This window comes from Lethenteron reissneri, chromosome 37, assembly GCF_015708825.2.
Source record: "Lethenteron reissneri isolate LAM-NWPU_2019-01 chromosome 37, ASM1570882v1, whole genome shotgun sequence".
NCBI lineage: Eukaryota > Metazoa > Chordata > Hyperoartia > Petromyzontiformes > Petromyzontidae > Lethenteron > Lethenteron reissneri.
Genome location: NC_083815.1, coordinates 1,977,500 through 2,002,377, shown reverse-complemented (window position 1 = coordinate 2,002,377; position 24,878 = coordinate 1,977,500). Strand labels below are relative to the sequence as shown.

The 24,878-nt window shown below is 51.2% G+C and overlaps 1 protein-coding gene across 5 annotated transcripts in view; it reads right to left on the bottom strand.

Annotated features, from left to right (window-relative positions):
• Nucleotides 1-24,878, bottom strand: part of LOC133351378 (CUGBP Elav-like family member 1) — a 259,928-nt gene that overhangs the window by 7,586 nt on the left and 227,464 nt on the right. For 3 of the 5 annotated variants that reach the window (XM_061566525.1, XM_061566527.1, XM_061566526.1), the window contains exons 6-11: nt 20,393-20,441; nt 11,681-11,812; nt 10,653-10,732; nt 9,600-9,758; nt 1,332-1,407; nt 724-861 (exon numbers count right to left, since the gene is read on the bottom strand). In XM_061566525.1, coding sequence (XP_061422509.1) covers nt 724-861; nt 1,332-1,407; nt 9,600-9,758; nt 10,653-10,732; nt 11,681-11,812; nt 20,393-20,441 — 634 coding nt within the window. The remainder of the gene's footprint in view (nt 1-723; nt 862-1,331; nt 1,408-9,599; nt 9,759-10,652; nt 10,733-11,680; nt 11,813-20,392; nt 20,442-24,878) is intronic. The other 2 variants (XM_061566528.1, XM_061566529.1) reach the window with 1 other exon arrangement.

Sequence of the window (24,878 nt, the reverse complement as noted above, 5' to 3'; positions counted from 1 at the left end):
CCCCCCCGTCTCTCTCCCTCCCGTGTGTGCATGCAAATGAGTCACAGCCGCTCTGATTGCTGTCAATCATTGATTAGAATGCAAATGACGCTGGGCTCGTGTGGGCCATGCGCAACTGCCCGAGCAAGCATCTCCACGCGTGCGTTGTGTGTGTACGTGTGTGTTGTGGAGTGTGTGTGTGTCAACCTGTGTGTGTGTGTGGGGAGCGGTAGTGTAGCGGTTAGCGCTACGCTGCGCTACGAACCTGGTGACCCGGGTTCGATTTCCGCTCACGGCCAAAATCAGTGACGATGATCTAAACCGGTCCTGGGCCTCCCCTAGGTCGACTCAGCCTCAAATGAGTACCTGGTGCGGTGTGTAAACATCGCCACTGGGGAGACAAAGGCCACCCATCCTCTTGTGTGCCATGCCGGCATTCATATGTGCATGCTAACTTGCCCCAACAGTATGTCAAAGGCTATACGGGGGATCTTTATCTTTGTGCGTACACACGTATGTAGGTGTGTGTGCGTCGGTGCCCCAACAATCTGTCGAAGGTTACACGGGGGATCTTGGTCTTTGTTCGCACAGTTACGCGAGCGTTGTGTGCATGTCTTTGTGTCTGTTGGCCATTCAGAAGAGCTCGCTAACAGCACTTGCCCCAACAGTCTGTGAAGGCTACACGGGCTTGGCACTGCCTGTGCCTGTGTCTGCGCGTGCGTGCGTGTCGCGCTCTCGTCTCACCCGTGGACGAGAGGGCCGAGAGTCCTCCCGTGGGGCTGCTGAGGGCGTTGGCCCCTCCACCGACCCCGCCGGCTCCCTGGCTCACGGCGGCCGCCGCCGCCAGCGTGGCCAGGCCCTGCAGCTGCACCGCGTTCAATCCTGCGCGTGCGGACGTGCGTGTGGGCACGTGTGCAGGTGTGTATGGAGATGTGCGTGTGGGTATGTGTGTGTCACGCGTATGCAGGGAGCGGAGCGAGTGGGGCACGGTGTGGGTTGGTGTCGGGGGAGGGGGTGGGGTTCACAGTGTAGAGCAGGGTATTATCAGAACCACGCCGAAAAAATATCTCAAGCACCAGCGTCGGCTTATTGGCCAAATATCTCATTTATATGATTCACTCCGAGCTTAATGTTAATTCCCTATTCTCTTTGCCGTGAAAATAATTCCATAACCCCCCCCCCTCCCCGCCACTTCCCTTCCGTTTCGACGAGAGGGATAAAGAATTGAGAAGGATTATACGCGTCGATCCACGGACGTGTTCGGTTACGAGTCCCACTGGGGGGCTGGGGACGTCGCAAGCCGTGCAGGGCGGTGCGGTGTGGTTGGCATCGACGTGGCCCAAGTAGCTCACCGGCGATCTGCTGCAGGCCGGCCAGGGTGCTAGGGCTGCCGGCCGCCACGGCTTGCTGCAGGAGCTGCAAATACAGCTGCACGTGTTACACCACGACACGCGCGCACACACACGCACGCACACACGCGCACGCACAAAGCACAAACACGTACGACAGGTACGCACGTGGGGACGGGCCGGGGAATGGGGAGGGACGGGAACGTGGACAAGGTTAGGGCTGGGGGGGAATGGTCATTGCGCACGTACCACACACGCGCTCACACCCCGTGTGCGTCCCCTGTCCAGTCCCCACACACTCTCCACCAAAACCAAAACCCGGGTGACTTTTGGGCTAGGATGTTGCGGGAGTCAGCGCAGCGGCGGTTGGGCAAACCCGTCTCCTTACTGAAGGCCGAGAAAGACATTTAAAATGAAACACCTTTGGCAGGGGGCCGCATGTTAACACCACGCACATTAGTTATTTTTGTTATCCAAATAGTCATGTACTATAATTCTTAGAATTGCGATTATAAATGAGCAAATGTAGCGATGAGAAGGGAACTGCCATAATTTGGACGCACATGTCGTAGGCTGGACAACAACAACAGGAACAGTCAAAGCGTGTTGTTCGGATTCATGGAAGGAACCGGAAAGAGAGGAAGACCTAACGGAGACGACATCGCAATAGATTGGTTCCAGCAGGGTGTGGAACTACTTGAGCACCTTGGAAAGTGGTAACAAATGACGAAATGTGCAGTGGACACTTACGGACCATCTACCCCTGGAGCGTGGTGATGATGAAATGTAATAAAATAACGAGCGCGCCCATCGAGCTGAAAGAGGCCCTGGCAGAAGTGACCGAGCGTGGCGCTTTCACAGCCGGGATGAAGACATTCCCCTCCAGTAGCAGATTGACGCTGCCAAGATGGTTGTAATGACAGATGAACATCGCTTCGTAGTGGTCGGCCTCATGTAGCCGTGGGCTGCATGCAACGCCGTTTCAAGTTGTATCTGACCCCGTGGGCCTGAACCTCCTCACTCCTGTACTCGGGGCATCGTGCCTGCATCAACATTCGCAGCGTAAATCGAGAAGTCACTGAACCTCAGGGTTGCCACCTCTGAGGTTTCACAACACCAGGACATATCACAGGGAAGAAGAATATCTCGCGAATACGAGAAGTAGAGGGGAAAACCTGCAAGTTCCAAATCGAAAAATAAAAGTTCCACGAAGACTTACAGACTAGAGAACGATTCTGGGTCGCCACCTGGACAGGTGGCAACCCCCGAGGGAGAGAGGTCATTGCTGGTCTGTCATGCCAACGAGTGCGCGCTGTTGTGGTGGCCTGTCAGCGGCACGCTAGGAACCGCTCCCCGCTTGCACGGCGCGCTCCCGTCGCTACTACCCACTGCTACGGCCTTCCAGCTGAGGAATAATCTGATGCAAAACGTGGCCCGCAATTGATCTCGGAATCCGCGCTCCCGTCCCGAGCGCGCGTCGGCGGAGCTCGCGTGACTCCGGGCGGAAGGGCTCAATCTTTTGAGAGGACGTTTATCCTGACACGTGTACACGCGTGGGGGTGTTGGCGGGGAGGTGGGGGGAGCGGTGATGTGTGGGGGGGGCTGCAAGAAATGAAGGGGCCCACACAGCCACGAGGGGCAGCTCGACACATCTCTAATCCGACGGGCGCCCCCCCCCCCCCCCCACAAAAAGACCGTCGCTATCAGCGGCGCCTCTTATTCTCCCCTGAAGAGTGAGGACGCAGATAGGAGATGGAGGGAGCGATACTGCTGTTGTCTTTTGATGTTGAACAGAGCCCCAAGCCCCCCCCCCTTTCCCCGGAGCCGTGGCGAGCGCCACGTGGATCTAAAGCTGACGGCCCCCCCCCCCTCCCCCCGATGTAACTCCAGTTGTCATCATCGTCAGACACGGTCATTGCACTCCCGGATGAAGGCCTGACTCGCAAGCTGCTGCTGTTGCCATCACTCAGGTTCCTGTGGTGCAGCAGAATCCACGGCTCAAGTGCACGTGCTGTTTTCGCATGATTTTTTCTGAAAACTGCTATCTCGGTCACGTCTAATGACGAGTGCTAATTTGTAACTCTCAGAGAGCAGCAGATTAACCCGTGTAAGAGAACGGCGCACGGAAGGAGACATTGCAGAACCACTTCTTAGGTGCCTTCAAGCGACCTCTGATCCACCGCACACTGCAGCTGCACTTTCCCGCATGCGTTGCGGATAAAAATTTAAACATTCTCAGAGGTGAGATTTTGGCCACACTAAAAGAAAAGCTGAATTTTTATGGGATGGTGAAATGCTTTATGCGTGCAATAATTTGGTGACTGGACCGAGGCCATAAACTCACGACTCCCGGGAACGCAGTTTATTCTGCATTGGCCCAAACCCAGACTTGATCTCAGCAGGGCCCTGGCTCAGAGTGATCTGACCCCCTGTACCATCCGCCAACCTGAACCCAATGCAATTTCATTCGATTCAGATTTTCTTTGTTGTCGCCAAATGATGATGTCACTGCCAAGGCATGGTCCTTTGGCAAACACAAACACGTAGATTTAAAGCTTTCGTGACTGCAGGGATTCATCTTCTTGGTTCTTTCGGTAAAGTCAGGTAGAAGGGAAATAATAAAATAATAAAACTAAAACAATCAAATAATTCTCACGACGTTTCGGCCACAACGCAAGCAGCCGTCCTCAGGTGAAGAACAGGTCTGTCGGAAAGACAGTGTCTGAATGAGCCGTCCTCACCTGAGGACGGCTGCTTGCGTTGTGGCCGAAACGTCGTGAGAATTATTTTATTATGTTTTATTTTTATTATTTTATTATTTCCCTTCTACGTGACTTTACCGAAAGAACCAAGAAGACAAACACGTAGGTTGTTTTTTCTCTCCACACAAACACATGTAGTGAAGTTTTGACAGGTTGTTTTTTTTTTTATTTCCCGTTGTCATTTAGTTGTGGCTAATTTTCGAATATCTAATTTAGGTTTACAGGCAGGGAACATGATGATTATTTGTTGATGATTTTGACCCCGCCTGTGGATACACGCTGTTACAGAGCCGCAGTCAAAATAAGCAGATAAATCAAAGGAGACATGGACAAATAATGAGACGAATATAAATTATATAACACACGGGGAATTAAATAGCCACATTCCACTCAAATGAAATTCACACGTACACCTCACACGTATATATGTGAGGTGTGCGTGTGTATGTATGCCTGCTGCATGGTCCAAATATACCAGATTTCAAAAATTACCCACAGTGTTCTCAATTGGACAAACGCATTGCCCCAGACTGCAAAACTGAGCAGGACCCTCTTGAGAAGGAGTGTTGAGACTCAGCGAGGCTTTATTCGGCAAATAAATGATAAATAAATATGGAACACGTGCCTACATACACCCAGTGGTGGTGCCAGTCTATTTGGGGCCCGAAACCGATAGTATCAGTATCAGGTGTGTCACCCGACTACAAAAAAACACATACTGCCTGGACAAGCTAGATCGATGAATTACATCACAGTTGCGTGCGGAAATAATTAAACGAAGAGACTACTTCCCATCAGCATTATTTGAAGAGTGTTATTAGAACGGCGAGGTATTTTTCCTCAAGTTCACGGCAATTGGGATATGACTTCAAGCTCGGAACAGTGTTTGGTCCGCTCCTGTTCCCTGAGCTATTTGGGGCCCTAAGCTTTGGCTCGCGTTGCTTACGGCTCGCCTCCACCGCTGTGGACAGCGCACGACTCGAGGCTTTCGGGAGAGATTTTTGTTTCCCCCCCCCCATTCCCCGAGCTAACAACGCGCCGGGCATTCAATCACAGAGCAATTGAGTTCCCAGAGAAATGTATAATTCCTGACAGCGCCCATGGGTGTGTGAACAAAGCCCACGCAAATCTCCCCGCCGCTCTAACATCGCCGGCTGCCTGACAGGGGAGGAGATAAGTCTGGGTCGAGATGCCCTTTTACCTCCGGCTGAGAGGTTAGTGACAGGGTTATAACCAATCTCTCACCGGTTCCATCGATTTACTCTCCACCGGAATTTTTTTTTGTTATCGCCACTTTGTCATGCAACCTCTCCTCCCCCCCCCCCCCCCACACACAAAAAAATCTAATAAATACGCAAGGTGAAAAAGAGCCGAATCAACAACAACAACAACCTACATATCAAACACGAGGTGCAGCTCTCCGGAGTGGACGGCGAATGCAGAAAGACGTCAAATAAAAATGAGTTAACGAGTTGCCGAACGCGCGCGGGGGCAACGCGCCGTTTCTGTGTTTCGTGATGAAGTGTCGACAAACCCCCTCACCCCCCCCCCCCCCCCCATAACGGACGGTGCCACGGCAGGGCTTGCCGTTCTTTCGCACGATGCGTAAGAAGTTCATCGTACGCACGCGGGCACGACGCGCGGCGTGTTCCACCGGGATTCCGACATCGTCTCGTCGCGACGAGGATGAGGCACGGCACCGTTGATTGATCACGGCGGCTGATGGAGAATGAAGGCTGGAATTTATGGCGATCGAGGATGTTGTTGTTGTTGTTTGTTTTCACGGTGCGTGCCCAGGAAGGCGACCGTGGATGACGCGGGTTGACCGATCACCTACTTTTATTTCTAGAGTTAGCGATCGATACGTTTGTTTCCGACACATCGATAGCGGTCCTGCATGGCGATTATTACGAGGACAACAAATGTGGTTCGATGAATATCGGTAGAAAAACGGTGACAATTTCATTAAAATATTATATTGGAATTCAGCCGTCGGTCCATAAGTGTCTCTCACGAGCAATGATGGCTGACCAACTGCTCCATGATAAAAACAAATCCAGCTCTAGGTCAGATCGTGCACTTACCAATAAAAACTGACATTTTGTATATGTAATTTGTTTGATTCTATAGTCATTTGCGGGATGACGTATCAACACATTTCAACAAAAAAATACACAATGGTTACGAAATAGTCGCGATATTTGACAATTAATCAACAGTGGGGTGTCATTATTAGCGCAGTGAATGGCGAAGAAGATGTTTGCGGAAGCAAGCCCAGTGAAGAGCCGTGTCTTGCGATGCAATCGCAACGATCGTTCTGCCGCACAACGCTCCTTTCCGATTTGCTGGGTGATCGCTGGCAGCATTGGCCTGACTGCCGGGAGGATAGCTGTGAGTGTTCAGGCCGGCGAGATGTTAACTCCCTCGCCTGGTATGCAGGAGGTCGTGGGTTCGATCCCGACCCTGACGCCTGCTAGATAATCCGAGTTTTCATGTTCTCCCTGTAGTCACCTGGATTTTTCTAAGGGTCCTCCTGTTTGCCCCTCCACATTTAGAATCAGCATGCGTTTATTTAGAGTATTTAGCTGCTATAAACTTTCACACGATGATAAGCCACTTCGTTGAGTTATCACTTTTTGCCAGGTCCCTTCTGAAAAAGAGCTATACAGCTCAGTTGTCCTGACCTGGTAAGATAAAAATAGTTTAGTTTAGTATGTATGAACTTATATTCTTGGTTCTTTCGGTAAAGTCACGTAGAAGGGAAATAAAAAAATAAAAAATATATGAAACAATAAAAAATTATCACGACGTTTCGACTGCAACACAAGCAAACATCATCAGATGTGAAATTCACAGCAAGAAAATTTGAATTATTTTTTTATTGTTTTATATTTTTATTATTTTATTGTTTTTCCCTTCTACGTGACTTTACCGAAAGAACCAAGAATATGAATCCCTGCAGTCACGAAAGCTTTAAATAAAAATGTATGAACTTCTTTCGCGCCGTACGTAGCCAGCTGTGCTAATCAGTGGTACCTGCCAATGATCTCCGTGTTCTTTTTATCATTTAAAACCCTCGTCTGTTGCATGACCTCAGCCAGCGAGCCTTCATCCACTTCACTTCACCTCAAAGTGCAGCTATAATAATATTATTATTTATTTATAACAAGGTGGGGAGCCCATTTGGATGAAAAGTTTTAAGTGAGAAGGGACATCTGGCTCTAACGAGCACAGGCAAAACAATTAATAACGCGAGCGCATTAGTTTTATTTTAAATAGCAAAGCAAATTAAATAAAAACGTAACGTAATAAAGCGCGAGAGATCAAACTCAACGGTCACATCTAAAACAGGATTGAATTAAAAGCGAGAAAACGAATGAATTAAGCGAATTCAATAAGAAATGCGATTTAAGTGTTCACCGCTAAATTTTGATTTAAAGCTTTCGTGACTGCAGGGATTCTTATTCTTGGTTCTTTCGGTAAAGTCACGTAGAAGGGAAATAATAAAATAATATAAATATAAAACACTATGTTATAGCAGCCGAAACATAAAACAATATGTTTATATTATTTTATTATTTCCCTTCTACGTGACTTTACCGAAAGAACCAAGAATATGTTCACCTCTAGTTCATGAAAATCGGTCAAGTGCACTCGCACGCCTTCGCAAACCTCCGAATTTAACAACCCAATCACTTGTTGACAGCTGATGTGCTTGGCACCTAGCCTGGCACAGGTGCCGACCAACATCAGCTTTCAACAAGTTATTCAGATTCCTTACTTGGGTGCAATCGGCACCTAGCCCGGCACAGGTTGTGGGAGCACGTCATTATTTCTGTTTGTGTTTAGTTTGTTGTCCTTTGCCCGCACCGCGGATTAGCATGGTTGGCGACATACGGTGCAAAAGAAGTTCTACATACGTACATACATATGACACTTAGCGGCTGTCACTGAATTGAGTGCACGCCATTCATGTTGTGTACGCCCCAGTGGAATAGCTACGATCTACGAATGCGATTTATTTTAAAATCCTTTATATTAAGTTCACTTGCTTGCGTGCTTGCTTGCTTGCTTACGACCGTGCAAATCTTTCGGTCGTTTCTTAATCCACTTCCCGTGATCCAATCGAGCTGACATTTTGCACACAGACTCGTTGTGCGTGACAATTAATGTTCGTGAAAATTTTTTTCCAAAATTTTACACTGTTTAGGGAAGAAAATTTTAATATGTAATTACCAATTGCATATAAAGGATTTATAGTGAAAAACTTTGTTTTTACGGGTTAATTTTTTCTAGGCAAAGCCCACTGAGCTATGCACATCTTTCTCAGAAGCGACCTGGCCACAAACGGTATCTCAACGAAGTGGCTTGTAGGCGTGGACATTTCTAGCAGCCGAAGACTCTGAACGCACGTTGATTCTAAATGTGGAAGGGAAAAAAACCAGAGGACCCGGAGTAAAATCCATGCAACCACGGGGAGAGAGACACGCAAACACTAAATATATACAACAGCAGGCGACAGGGTCGGGATTGAACCCACGACCTCCTGTATACCAGGCGAGGTAGTTAACATCTCGCCACAGTGGCACCCTATGGAGTGTACAGGCGGTGCACCTGCACCGGGACCCACAGGCTAAAGGGGTCAAGGCGGAGGGGTCAAGGCTAAGAGGTCAAGACAGAGAGGTCAAGACAGAGGGGTCAAGGCTGAGGGGTCAAGGTGGAGGGGTCAAGGCAGAGGGGTCAAGGTGGAGGGGTCAAGGCTGAGGGGTCAAGGCTAAGGGGTCAAGGCAGAGGGGTCAAGGCTGAGAGGGTCAAGGCAGAGGGGTCAAGGCGGAGGGGTCAAGGTGGAGGGGTCAAGGCAGAGGGGTCAAGGCTAAGGGGTCAAGACAGAGGGGTCAAGGCAGAGGGGTCAAGGCAGAGGGGTCAAGGCTGAGGGGTCAAGGCAGAGGGGTCAAGGCAGAGGGGTCAAGGCTGAGGGGTCAAGGCAGAGAGGTCAAGCCTGCCAGGCTATGAAATGGGGGGGAAGGAAGGCAGGGAAGGGGTGGGGGAGGGAGGGGCGAGCACTGGCAGTTGGCTGGGGACCCTGGCAGTGCCAGCGTTAGGCAACGCACGCATTTGCCGAGAGGTGCGGCAGATCGCGAGAACTCGCAAGGGGTGGCGATGTCAAGCTCTGCAGCTCTGCGGTGCCGTGTGACTGCGGTGCCGATGGACGGCGGTGTCGGGCGACCGCGGTGTCTTGTGCAATCGGTGCGCAAGACGCCTCGGAACCACATCGCGTGAAACGCGCCGTCGTCACGCGGGAGACGCGAGGAGTGTGGAGGCGGTGATGTTGCACCGAGGGAAGAGGCCCCATTTCATTCCTCGCGCCGGGGCCAATGTCAAGCGCGCTTCCCCTATCGGTGCACCCACTGTGTGTGTGCCCACGTGTGAGAGAGTGCAGCCGTGGTGGGCTAGGGTGAGATTAGGGTCAGAGGGTTGGGGTCAGGGGGCGAGCGTTGTGAGTACTCACAGCGAGGTAGTGCGGCCCGATGGTGGACAGCCCGGCCAGACCGCCCCACCCGGCTGCGGCGCCCAGCTGCTGCATGTGCGCCAGCTGCTGCTGCAGCCTCTTCTGCTCCTTGTCCTTCTGCGTATCGGCAAACTTCACCACGAGTGGGGCCGCGCAGCCCTGGGGAGGCGGGGGGAGGGGGAGTGACGTGAGACCGATTCCCCCTTTTTCCACTGCCACATCCGGGCCGAGCCAGCGCAGGGCCATCACGGTACGGGGTGGTTTTCCATTGGCATTTTGCCAAGCCGAGCCAGGAACCAAACGGACCTATTCTTCTTTTGTACAGCTGATGTAGATGCAGAGCCACAACTACAATTTCAAAGCAGATAATCACGTTAGCAGGAGCAGTAGCGGAGTGTATGGCTGTGATGTCACCCTCGTATTTGCGGATCGGGCATTGCGTCATTATACGTCGTACGGTCTGTTCTGAACGACCCCAGTCGCACGCTGGACAGTTTTTCACAAGTCCATTCGTGCATCAGGTATCCGCATCTGCAAGATGCCACGTCACCCACATGCATCCCCACTCTCTCACCACGTGTGATGTCCGTCAAGCACGCTCTGATGATAAAACACTAGGACCCATGCGTTACATAGAGGAGGGGATCCTTGCCCTTAACACGTGGCAGTTTCACGAAGCATTGATTAAAAATAACCAAACTTCGCTGATGAGACACAGTGTGTGTCGAAACCGGTCCAGGGACTCTGCGTGTATTGAACCAATTCTGCTCAAATCCCCGCAATCATAGAAGGCCGTGTGGTTGACGGGATGCGTTCAACAACATTTTTTTGCCAAATAAATATGTTACATCGAGGTGACAGATACGGGATTGTTCTAGACACGACCGTGCACAGTATAAGAATCGGGTTTTACCGTTTCTGGCAACAAAACAGTCGTATTAAGATGTTCAAACACCGAACAGAAACGTTTTGCAAGGAATGATGTCTGCATTAACCACATGCGTGGTGGGACGGAAGTGGGGAGGGGTGGTGAGGACGCACCGACGCACTCACCTCCATGGTCTGCGACTGGTGCATGCCCTTGATGGCGTTCTGTGCCATCGCACGCGCCGTGTAAGTGATGAACGCGCAGCCTGGACGGGGACGAGGTGGAGGGAGGAGGAAGATGAAAACAACAACAACAACAACGGGTAATTTCAACAAAATGAAGCGACAATAATAAAAGCATCGAGGAAATTTGTGCGACTACTGCGTGGCTTTGATTCTGCGTCGAGCTCGACTGCGACGATGACCACGATGACGACTTCGACAATAAAGAAAAAACTGACGTTCGATGATGCCGAAGATGAATTCGACGTCTTTGACGAGGCTGATGACGTCAGTGACGACGATGACGTCTGTGACGAGGCTGATGACGTCTGTGACGAGGCTGATGACATCAGTGACGACGATGATGACGTCTGTGACGACGATCATGACGTCAGTGACGATGATGACGTCTGTGACGAGGCTGATGACGACTGTGACGAGACTGATGACGTCAGTGACGACGATGATGACGTCAGTGACGACGATGATGACGTCAGTGACGATGATGACGTCTGTGACGAGGCTGATGACGACTGTGACGAGGCTAATGACGTCAGTGACGACGATGATGACGTCAGTGACGACGATGATGACGTCAGTGACGATGATGACGTCTGTGACGAGGCTGATGACGACTGTGACGAGGCTGATGACGTCAGTGACGACGATGATGACGTCAGTGACGACGATGATGACGTCAGTGACGATGATGACGTCTATGACGAGGCTGATGACGACTGTGACGAGGCTGATGACGTCTGTGACGAGGCTGATGACGTCAGTGACGATGATGACATCAGTGACGAGGCTGATGACATCTGTGACGAGGCTGATGACGTCAGTGACGACGATGATGACGTCAGTGACGACGATGATGACGTGTGACGAGGCTGATGACGTCAGTGACGATGATGATGACGTCTGTGACGAGGATGATGACGACTGTGACGACGATGATGACGACTGTGACGACGATGATGACGTCAGCCCACCTTTGCTCTGTCCGTCTGGCCCGCGCAGCACGCGGCACTCCTCCATCTGGCCGAAGGGGGAGAACATGGCGCGGATGTCGTTCTCGCTGCACTTCTTCGAGATCATGCCGATGAAGAGTTTCCGCTCCTCCACTGCGCGACAGCCGAAGGGTCGAGTTTAGTTCGTTTGACGGGGGGGGGGGGGGGACCCAGATGCGGGCACGGTGAAGGGAACGCCGATCGATTGCTGAGTAAATCTAAACTATAAACTAGTTACTTTTATTTGACCAGATGAGGCCCACTGAGCGATGTATCTCGTTTTTCTCCAGAAGTGACCTGGCTATCACAGATGACAGCTCGACGAAGCAGCGTATCGACATGTGGACATTCACAGCAGCCAAATATTCTAAATGCGTGACACGTTCATTCAAAATGTGGAGGGGAAAAAAACGGAGGACACGGAGAAAAATCCATGAGACCGCGGGGAGAGAGACACGCAAATTCCAAATATACAGCAGCAGGCGTCAGGGTCGTTGTGGTAGTTAACATATCAGACCTGCCTGATGTGGGTGCCCATATCTGCTATATGAGAGCTACTCAGGCCAACGCGATACTCGAAGCGTCTTTGGTTGAGGGTGTTCAACCTAACAAAGACTCTAACGGCGACGACAACCATCACCTCGTTGCACTCGAGACCCCGGTTGAGTCACGGGCGGATGATACCCGGATTCCAACCCAGGATCACAGCAATTGCCTGCTCAGTGATCTGACAACTTGAGTCAACCGGCCGCTTCAACTCCCATTGCTTCAAATGACAAGCCATGGACACATACACATCTTCACGCGACAAACCAGTTTGGATTTAACTGCAGCTGCAACTCAAGACTGGCCAGTGACAAAAGAGTTAATGTCACCAGGTTTTGACCCTAACCCACGTTGACACAGATTACCTTCCAATTAGCACAGCTTTTGGTTGCACCGAAAACACTTTAAAGCATGTATTTTGCTTGAAATCACGAGCAAAGTGAAATGTTCTCTAAAGGTAATGTATGAAATTGGCAGAGGTCTAAAACAAATAAAGTCTGAATTTCAATTCTGCACGTCTCTGTGGAATCACCGTGGCTGTTTTTATAAAATTATAAATTAATCATTCCTAACAAGATTGTTAAAGCCTCTAGGCGAATGGTCATTTAACCATGTCACAAAGTTTACTTTATTGACACAAGACGATGATGCGAACGTATAATTGACTATATTTAATCTTGCTGAAGCGTCTTTTTGTCGGTAAGTCTCTTCAGCTCCTGTGCGCACAGGGAAAATACAGCACACGAGCGAATGTAGTTTCACTGAAACTAGAACGGCGGCGGAGAGGCGAAAGGGTCGATAGAAACGTCGGCTGGTCGGTCAATCTTCGAAGTTTGAGGAATTAATGAATATTCTCACGGGAACGCGTGCAGTTAACCAACCATGAAGAATACCACAAAGCCATCTGTGCCCTGCCCCGCCCGAAGGTGACACATTTAAGCTCCTCGATGGAATAACTTTCCTTCTTCATTAAGGACTTGATTTCAATTGCAGCTGGCTCCTCCTATCCTGGGACGGGTATCACTGATTGATTATAATTGTTGTTGTTGTTGTTGTTGTTTACTGTCGGTGGGCTGCTGCCAAGTCCTCGGGTATTGTGAGACGCAGACGTTGGGACGAACCACACACACCGCTGCGATTCGGAAATGACGAATCGTTTTTGGTTTTTGTTGTTGTGTTGTTGTTGTTGTGTTGTTGTTGTGTTGTTGTTGTGTTGTTGTTGTTGTGTGCGTGGTGCAAGCGGCATCCGGCAACTTCGCGTGCGGTGCGAAAGAAGTCCGAACGAACTCTTTGGTTCTTTCGGTAAAGTCACGTAGTTAGAAATAAAATAAATCACGACGTTTCGATTGCAACACAAGCAATCATCATCAGGTGGGAAAACCGTGCCTGCCTTCATAGGCGCTGCTCACAAACAGCGCTTGCCCCAATACTCTGTTAAGGCTCCACGGGGTGGGGGGGGGGGTCTTTGTCTTCGTGTTGAGACGGGAAACCTCCCGCAGCCTCAACTCCCGTGCAGTGGCATGGATTCGACTACAGGGGGCCTCGTGGTGCCGCCTTTGCTGATCGCGAAAGCCGATGGGGTGTGGGACAACCGAGGCGCATTAAAACACGCGGTGTTCCAACGCCGCCGCCGCTGCTGCTGCCGCTGCTGCTTCTTCGTCCGCGATTCTCACGGAGATGAAAACGAGTTGCGGTTGACAGGCGGGTGTTTGTAGAGACAAGGAGGCGGCTGTACAAGTGTAATAGTTTATAGTTTATCGATGGCATCTCATTACGAGTGGGCCGTCTCGATGTGGGACACTTCACGTACAGTTTTTTCCTCGATTTTTTTGTTGCGTGTAGCCACTTTAAGATGTTTCTTTTTCATGTTTTTGTTTTGTTGCGGTTGCGCCCGAGTCAAGCGCCGCATGGCTCACATGGTTATCCCTAATACATGAAACTGAACTGCACGTGCGGACAGCTGTTGGACGTCAAACAAGACAGAGGACACGTCAGCGAGCACGGAGGCTTGCCGTAGTGACCGAGCAACGCATGACAGTTAAACATACAATTAAAGTGTGGGTGAAGTTGGCTAAACTATTAAAACCGTAGTGGCCAATCCAAATAGGAATGCAGCAGCTGTTAGCACCAGCAACACATATGGTCGCGAAAATCCTCGCCGAGTCCAGAGGCTCATTTTCACGAGGGTCCTGCTTTGTATGTACGCACTGCATGTTGAACTTCTTTCGCGCCGTACGTAGCCAACCGTGCTAATTTGTGGAGCAGTAGCGCCGAGGTTAGCACACTGCGCTATGCTTCGGTTCCCAGCCACGGCATTGGGTTACCTTCATCCAGCAGTGGATTGAAAATGGTGCTGTGAATTGTAATAAATAGGTAAAGACGACAGGGAGGTCAGTAACTTTATAAAAAACCTGATATTATCTTGAGCTAAATTGTTATATTGTATTTTATATCGTGCTACCGTTCTACAAGGGTTATTATATATCATTATCACCTTTCATCACCATTCGTTCATTCATCAATTTTATTTAAACCAGGGCGAGAGCCAATTGAGACTAAACGTCGTATTTTCAAGGTAGATTGGAGTCACCGAGTAATTCCGCGCACATTAAAATGAACCAGAGTCACCGTTAATATCCATAATCATGTGTAGACCTTAGTAGGCACAGGTGGTTCTGGAATATCAAGCTTTCTAAATAGAGATATACAGTAGTAAAAAACATATTCAATGTACGTTCTCTGGTAAATGCAAATAAAATACCACCCCCGTGGATCTGTCACTGATGTTAGCCGTGAATGGGATTCGAACTCGCCTGATTCGTAATGTGCCAACCACTGCACCACTGCCCCCCCACCTCTGCAAACCTCATCATCGACATCATCAAAAACACTAACACCACCAAAAACACAACCACCAGCATCACTATCAACATCATCAATACCACCACCAAAAACACAACCACCACCATCAATATCACCACCAGCATCACCATCAACATCATCAATACCACTAGAAACACAACCACCAACACCACCACCCCCACCAACACCAAAACATCACGCGGGGGGTGGTGCGGATTTCAGGTTCGGTGTTCACCGTCCTGGAGAATGAGGTTGTGCCCCCGACTTAAATTAGGCGAGCAGCCACGGCTGCCATCACAGCCACGTGATGGCCCCCCAGGCCCCAACCCCCTCTCTCCCCCCGGCCCCCAGCCCCCTCTCTCCCCCCAGCCCCCAGCCCGCTCTCTCCCCCCAGCCCCCAGCCCCCTCTCTCCCCCCAGCCCCCAGCCCCCTCTCTCCCCCCGGCCCCCAGCCCCCTCTCTCCCCCCGGCCCCGACAGGGAAGCCGCCGGCGACAGCGACCGCCGGTGGAACGCCGAATGCCAAACAGCAGTCGCGGTGCAGGAGGAGGTGGTGGAGGTGGTGGAGGTGGTGGAGGTGGTGAAGGTGAAGGAGGTGGTGCAGGAGGAGGTGGTGGAGGTGGTGGAGGTGAAGGAGGTGGTGGAGGTGGTGGAGGTGGTGAAGGAGGTGGAGGAGGTCACCCGGGGAAGCAGGCGCATTTTTTTACAAGAATATTTCGAGATAAAAAAAGAAGATATATAATAAATAAATAAACCCTACCCCCCCCCTTCTCTCTCTACCGTGGTATGTGGGGCTGCTCGGCTCAACGGGCCTTGCCCGAAATAAACCGAGCGGCTGACGATCATCGCGCGGCGTTGCGGGATTTAAGAGAAAAAAAAAACAGAGATGCTAAACAAAGACGAAATGCAACGGGCGCGCATCGATGGGGAATTGTGAGTCACCGCAGTTGAGGTCTTCATCGTGCGTTAAACAAAACGTTAAACGTAATTTCGTAAAAGTGTGTGGCCCGCTTTGTGAGAGCGCCACTGCGTTACATTCTACTTAAAACGAATGATAATACACGGTGGGAAAAGTCGCGTCATGCTTGAATATAGCAATCAGTTTCACCGCCCCATTTGTAAAATGACTGCTGGATGAAGGCCTCCTCAATCCACGTCAGTTTCTGCGCTTGTTTTGACCATACTTCACCACCCTGGGCAGCGTGGGCTTGGTGACGTTGGAAGACCGAGGAGGACCGGCTCTTATCAATCTCACGCCACTGATGTCAGCCGTGCCCGGGAATCTAACTCGGCTCGCCGGTTTCAAACGAGAGAGCGCCTCCGTTCCAATCGGCGCTTTAGCATCAAATCTAAATAAAGGGTTTTCATTCCACTCCGACCGCTTACACACAGCGGCGTAGACATTTCCATTTGCTGTGCTCGCATGGCTACGCTGAGGATTGCTGTTGTGTTAGTGGTTGTGAGTGTCATTGAAATAGAAGCTAAAATAGCATATATAGAGATAGAACGTGCAAGTCAATGGAAGTCATTGGGGTACATAGATTTTTTTTTCCAACTTTTATAAACAATGAAGCAATTGTCCCCACATTTCACGCGGTTTGACATTTCGCGTGTGTGTGTTTTTTTGGGTCTGTTTTGTTTTCTGGAGTCTTTCGCGGAAGAAAATGTCCCGTCTGCCCATCGCACCGTCCCAGGGCTCCACTCGGCTCGGGTAGAGGCACCGAAATGAAACACGACGCTGACGCCGCTACTGCCAGCGTCGTTCCCCATCGACGAGGGCGGCTGACGCTCATTTGCAAGTTTAATTATTATTGGAGCGACGTGATTAACGTAATTGAAAATATCTAAATGAGGACACGTTTAATGTAACATTTATCACGTAAATTGTAGAAATAACAATTAATTGTGGTCATTAAATATTAACGTAATATTTATTTCAAAGGTGATAGATAGATATTTTTATTTTGGGAAGGGGCATGACCAATCGGAGGAAACCATCAGGTCTTGCTTTCGTATTAATTTCGTATTTATTTCGGTATGTTAGAACGATCTACACGCATATTTTACCGAAAGAACCAAGAAGATGAATCCCTGCAGTCACGAAAGCTTTAAATCGAAACATTTGCTGGTAGTTACAAACAACCAGCATCACCTGGCAGTTGCGAGGTGGCGGAGGCTTTACGACACACATTTGATATATGCGTGATCTGTTCCTAAGCTCAGTGATGAATCGTGACACTGGTCACGAAAATGAACCTATTTGCCGTTACAATGTAAGCATTTGTAAATATACTCGTTCAGTCTGCGGTCTGAGCGAGATCCTACCTGCTCTCAAATAAAGGCGTTGCTAAGACTCAAAACTAAACAATGTTTTATTTTGTTTTTTATTTACCAGGTAAGGCCCACTGAGCTATATATATATCTTTTTGAGAAGCGAAATGGCCACAAATGATAGCTCAACGAAGTGGCTTATCACGTGTAAATTTATCACAGACAAATACTCTAAATGCATGTCTCTAAATGTGGAGGGAAAAACCAGAGGACCCGGAGAAAAATCCACTCGACCACGGGGAGAGAGACATGCACAAATATAAAGCAGCAGGCGTCAGGGTCTGAATTTAACCCACGACCTCCTGTATACCAGGCGAGGGAGTTAACATCTAATAGCCACCGTGATGATGATAAGAGAGAGAGAGAGACACACACACATACTCCAAATATACAGCAGCAGGCGTCAGGGTCGGGATGGAACCCACAACCTCCTGTATACCAGGCGAGGTAGTTAACATCTCCGAGTCACCGTGGCGCATTGAAGGCATGAAAAAACCCGCTCCTCGTCAGACCTAGCTGCCATGGACTTACAGATGTGTTCCCTTGCAGTAGCGGAAGCAATCCTCTTCGGTGACAACAACGACGACATTGTGCTCAGAACTAGCGGTGTTTTGGGGCGCGAGACAAAAGGCTTCTTCCAGGCAGAGATAAAAGCCTTGGAGCACCAATGGAGCGCATGCATCACACTTCAGTGGGAGCGTGCTAGATGGAAACAGTTTAACCAAGGTCACTCATTGCTCTCCGTGTCCACTGTAAACTTTGTGATCATCTTTCTCTCTCTCTCGCGCGCGCACACACACACACCGCTCACAGCTCTTCGCGCTAGTCCATCCTACTCTGCTAATGACGAAGCCCACATGCAGTCGTCATCATCAATCATCGTCGGCTATGATACATCCACTGCTGGATGAAGGTCTCTCCACTCCGTTAACATCTCTCGCGATCCTGCGATGTAGTAATCCACCTCAGCACCTCCCAGATGTGTGCAATTCCTCCTTGGCTGCCACTCAATCATTATTCTGTACCATCGGCCATCTGGCAACCGTGTCCTAACCCAAGCTTCTCTTAACACTTTGAATATGAGGCAGTAACACTCCCAAGAGCCGCACAGATGGATTCAACAATCGATGTCCGTACTCCCATCTCACCGGGCCACCTCACAGCTCATCCACAAACCGAGAACGCCCGGTCTTCTCAGATGATCTCCCATCCAAGTACAGCACTGAACCAGGCTCAACGCCTGCTTAGCTTCCGAGGACCAATGATGTCTGATCGTGGGCGTGTGCAGGCGAGGTGGTAGTGGTGTTACACGCACTTCCCCGAGGACCATAAACCACTGGCCACTGCAGTGCGTTCACACCAGCAGTGCATTAAGGGTGAATTATGGCTCGAGATTATTGCATCGCGCCCAACAAAAACCTTCATTGAGACCACTCGCATTAGGGGGAGGGAGGAGTGAGGAGGAATGCAGGCAGGGAGGGAGGGAGGGAGAGATGGAGGCAGGGAGGGAAGAGGAGGAGGAGGGGTGCAGGGAGGGAGGGATAGATGGAGGGAGGGAGGATGGGTGCAGGGTGGGAGAGATGGAGCCAGGGAGGGAGATATGGAGAGAGGAGAGGTGCAGGGAGGGAGGGGGGAGAGATGGAGGCAGAGAGGGAGGAGGAGGGGTGCAGGCAGGGAGGGAGAGATGGAGGCAGGGAGGGAGAGATGGAGGCAGGGAGGGAGAGATGGAGGGAGGGAGGAGTGAGGATGGATGGAGGGAGAGTTGTAAAAAAAAGAAAGGCCATAGCAAAAAAATAAAAAAACAAAGAAACCGACATGAAGAATGAAGCAAAGTGCCGAATAACCGAGCATCTTTTTTTTCTTCTGATCGAAAAAACAAGGAAACAAGGAGGGAGGGAGGGACCTGTCGATGTGTGTCGAAGAAGGGGGGGGGGGGAGTGTGGAAAATAAACGATCTGCAAGCAGGGCATTTGTTTGTGTGCCGCCCGTCGCCTGCTAATGGGAAAACTGTTCATATGTCAATTACAAGCTGATCGTTAGTAACAAAAAAAATGTCAATTTGTCTCATTGCCCCACAGGGTTAGCACAAGCCAGCCAATCTCCCTACCGTGTGTGTGTGTCTCTCTCTCTCTGTGGAGAAGGGCCGTCGCCTACAACGTCGACTTATTTGTACATTCACATATACATTGCAAGGGCCGTTGTTAATGACGGGGGTAGTGATTGGTTGCCGAATTCCGTGCGTCTTAACGACCTCTCCCATTCACTTCGCGAGGAGTCCATTAGGAGCGGAGTTCGCCGCACTAATTGTCAGCGAGGCCCCTCGAATGAGACGAGCTCCCGCTCAGCCAGGCGCTTTATTTGGATTGCACGAACGCGGGCACCAGAGAGGCATTAGGCGACAGAGATAACATTGCAATGCTATGGGTATTGCTTCAGTGTTTATATACGTGTGTGTGTGTATTGTCAACAGATTTCTATGGAAGTGAATATGGGCAACTTCAACGAATACATTTCCGCGAAAGCAATGAGGTGCTTATTTTGACGGTATCTCTACGATTTCATGAATATCTATGAAGGCGTTCGGGGGTCTCATTAATCAATGGATCTCGATGTAAACCTGTGTAGGTATATTTAATTACACAGCAATCAATGCCGGGTGCATGAGGTGCTCACGTGACAGCCACATGCACGAACCGTCCCGTGAAACCGAACGTCGGCCACTTCCACGTGTTTCTATGAATGTCACTATAATTGATATCTCTCTCAGTCTCGACGAGTACGGACAGAGATTGCTTTGCGATGCAACAGTTGTATTGGGGGGGGGGGGGTGCCACCACTCCCCAAACCATCCACGCGTTCTGCCCGTAGGCAAAAGAAAACCGCGCACAAAAACAAAGGCACGCTGCAGGTTTGCGGTGAATGGAAGCAGCGGCAGTGGCAGCAGCAGCGTCACTCACCACTTGACTTTTCGCTGTCGGCCGGCTTCATCTGAATGGGGTGGTGCATCTGCAAGAGACGGCGGTTCGGAGGGGACTCTTAATTCGACAGCGCAACAAGCGGCATTCGTTTTCACAATGGGCGACTCGGCGCGGCGCACCAATCGGTCGTTATTTATTTTCTTATCGCCGCAAACATGTTGGTGGGTCTTCCCCCTCCACCACTGCACCCACTCCTCCCACTCCACCCACCACGCGTCGGCGTTAGGTGTTGGCCGCGTGCGTGTGAATCTCAGGGCGCAGTAAACACACACACACACAAACATTTCCCCAACAAAACAAAAACAAACACGTGGATTCTTCTTCTGCTTCTCCTCCTCCTGCCCTGACGTTAATAATTTACAGGTGTTAATGAATTACGCGTCCCCTGGTCCTCGGGAAGTGAGAGATCGTTTACGGTCGTGTTGATATTTGGCAAGTGCCGATGGTTATTTCTGGTGTGGTTTATGGCGAAATAATCAGCTCTTGAATCAACTCGCGACTCTCGTATTTCGCTGTGATTCAGTGAACGACTGTGGGTTGATGAATGGCGCACGCACTCCGCACGCACTCCGCACGCACCCCACAGACACTCAAAAAACACTCCACAAACACTCCACAGACACTCCACAAACACTCCACAAACACTCCACAGACACTCCACAGACACTCCACAAACACTCCACAGACACTCCACAGACACTCCACAAACACTCCACAGACACTCCACAAACACTCCGCACGCACCACGCACGCACGCGTCGCCTGCTGCGTCTGTAACACGTGACGAGCGCGACGCAGGTGCGCGCGTGTGTGCGTGTATGGGGAGCGGTGGCACAACGGTTGGCACAAAGCCCTACGAACCCGGCGAAACGAGTTCGATTCCCGCTCACGAACAATAAAAAGTGGCGAATTCTTGAACCGGTACGGGGCCTCCCCTCGACTCAAATGAGTCGCTGGTGCGGTGTGTAGTAAACATCGCCATTCGGTGTTGGCCACCCACCCCCTCGAGTGCCGTGCCGGCCTTCATAGGTGCTCGCTAACAGCACTTACCCCAACAGTGTGCAAGGCTAGACGGAGGATCTTTGTGCGTGTTACGCGTGCGTGTGTGCGTGCGTGCGTTCGCTGCGTGAAGGTCACACGCACGTTCTCGCTCGAACACAGAGGCACTTCGCGCACTCTCAACAATAGCGTCTTGTTCACGGCGACTCCAGCACGAAGGGGAGGGGACACTGGACCGCGAGTGACCGACAACAACAATAGAATCGCTCCGTACAAAAGGTAACGCGTGCACAGACACGACGTGAACTCGCGAACACGGGCACACGTGACAACAACGGAAAAAACATCCCTGCAACACATTTGCCAATAGCAGCAAAGAATATCTAAACAGCAGGCGACGTTCCGAGCAATGGCCCTTCTTCCCAGCACACCGAGAAGCCGGAAGAGGCATTGATTGCACATTCCCCGCTGTTTCGCCTTGTTGGCTGCGGACTGTAAGAGATGCCACCCGTCCCGGATTCGCCAGCATCGTTCTCTTATTGAAGCAGCCGCTGTCCTGGGTAAATCCGGGAAGTCTTCACCAGGACCACAAGCGACGCGATGTCTCACCCGGCACTACACAACGGTTCTAAACCAGTGGCGTAAAGATCAAGTGCGCAGGCGGTGCAACTGCAATGTGGCCCGTGGGTCGGAGGGACCCAAGGATCGAGTTGTCCCCCTGTCCTGGGTTTTTCCCATGATCGTTCCTCCTGCTGTCCTGGGAAATCTCCACCGGGACATCGACAGTCCCGTGATTTATCACTTCCACGGAGCTCTCGCTTTCGTGTCTTAGAGGTGGTAACCCGATTCTTCAGGGAACCTTCCCACGATGCTCCCGTGCAGGGATGGGGGACCCTAATGCCACAGGTCACGTACGGCCCGAGGGGTCATTTCGTACGCCCCGTAACATTAAAAGTCGCGGTTTTATGTCCGTTGCACGATCATCAACCACTCGCGACAAGGCGAGGACACAGGGCTCTGTACCCTCTCGCGGTGTTCATTCCGACTTCCTGCATTTCTACTGCGGCCTCCTGGATCTCGTGCTGACGCTGCTTGACGCACTTCCAAGCGAGACGTCATCGTGCCCAATCGCTACACTTGCGCTGTCAGAATCGTCCCTCGACTGGCTCGTGTGCGAGCCGAATCAGCAGTAAGCCGACGCGTTAATGTATGTACGTTGAACTTCTTTCGCACCGTACGTAGCCAGCCGTGCTAATCGGAGGTGCGGGGGGAAGGACAACAAACTAACACACCCAAAAAAACACTTCTAAATAAATGAGTTTTTAAACTAGATTTGAAAGTGCAAAGCTTCGGTGGCTTCCTAGCATCGGAAGGAAGAGCGTTCCAGACGGCCGCAGAAGCGCATCTGAGAGCGCTGCGCGATGATGATGCGGTGACAGCCGTCTTCGTTCGATGGACAACGGCTTACATCACGTGACAATGTAATTTGTTCGTGGACGCGTGAGGCGGTGAAGGATTTTTAACAACACAAATTTACCCCGGGATCATAGCGTGGCCGAACCCAAAATATAAACAAATTATAAAACTTGGTACTGTGAGAGAGTCTCCTTCATCCCATGAAAATGTCCCAGTTGTCGTTGTACATCAGAGGTTGAAACTCTACTGACTATAAACGAGAGAGAGAGACGGCGTGGGTGGAGGGGTGAGGGAGCGAGCGAGAGGAGGAATAGGAAAGAATGGATGGCGAAATCGTCGAAAAAAACGAAATGCGTCTATCGATCCGCGCCGCGATTCCACTGAGCCGCTTCGCTCGGCACGCGCAGCGAGCGACGCCTCACCCTGTCACAAATTGCCGCCGCGTTTCAGGGACGTGACTAAATCGTTAAGTTGATCTGATGGCGCAGGATGATATCACTCGACGGAGGGGGCCCAGGTGCCTGACGCGGTCGGGGTGCTGGAGGAGGAGGAGGCGACATCCTCGCAAAACCTCCTCGGGCTCGCGCGAGCACAGAATGAACGGCACGAATACCTAACAAGAATCCCTCGCTACTCGTTGGAAGGGGGGGGGGGGGGGGCGGCGGTCCAGATGATGAACAACAACAACAAAACCCCAGAAGCTTTAAATAACAATTGTCGCACAACTTATTTGTCGTTTGTATAAATCGGATCGCGGCCCACGTCGCGTTGGCAGTCTGTAATTATGGGGAGGCGATGAAGGTTGCTCATTCCCCATCTGCTGCCTCCATCACCTGGAATGCCCCCCCCCTCCCCCAGCCATCCGTACTGCCGGCTCCCTGCTGTCCCCGTCCAAGTCCAGGCTCGAGACCTCTCTCTGCCTGTCACCGACTTGCCACCGCCCCCCCGTCTCTCTCTCTATACCACTGTATGCATGCGCCCGCTGTTGCTGTACAGTCACGAGCCACGGTGACATTTGGACGCCGCTGTATAAATCCACGCCGGGTTGTTATTGACTGCCGTGCATCACCGCGGCGAAAGCGCTTGGACCGCTCGATTCACAATCACAAAGTTACGAGTTCAAATCCCCATCGGGGACCCGACTCAAAACCCTTCACCCAACACACCCGCCCGCGTTTGATACGACGATTACCACAATCCAATTAAACGCCGATAGGGATCCTAAGCCAATGCTCGTCCTTGCCATACTAATGTCGACGTTGCAGTACGATACGGGTTTCGACGGCGTCACAGGCAGGGGACAGGGAGATGACCGCATGGATGGCGGCCGTAAGGGAGCTGCGGCAGAGCGAGCGACCTCCCACCGAGTGAAGGTCGCCCTGCAGCTACGACAGAAAGCCATCGGCGGCTGGAGCCGACGGGAGTGCGTGGCAGGGGTAGGGGAAGTGCAGTGAGATGAGAATGGGGGAGTAAGACGGGGGCAAGACCGCGAGATAACTTCAAGGTGTTGGGTGCGTCCCATCTTGAATTTCCACGAACGACGGGGAGATAAATTCCACCCACTCGTAAACGCGGGGAGATTCTATTTTGTGCGTGTACGTAAAAAATACCAACAACAGCAACAAGAACAACCGACACGTATTATGTTGACGGTGGTGGTGGTGAGTCGTGCGGCGGGGGGGGAGGGGGGAACAATGTTGCTGTGGAAGTCGGATGCACAGAGTGTGACCGTGGGAGGCCTTGACGGGAGCCGGCGAAGGGAGACGAGATAGAGTCCGCGTGCGGCGCGCCTCCCACAGAGCCGTTTGTGAGAATCCACAAAAGATTGTCAAGGATTTCGCAAGAGAGGCGCCGTGCGGTGGTGGTGGTGGCGGCAATGCAGAGACTCGACACGCAGGGCGGAGGCGGAGGGATCGGAGTGGTTTGTAGCCGGGCGTGGTGCCGGGCGACCCACGCCCTCGTGTGCCGTGCCGGCCTTCACAGGTGCTGCTCGCTAACAGCACTTGCCCCTGTTAAGGCGATAGGGGCCGGCGAAGTACATGAGAGGGTG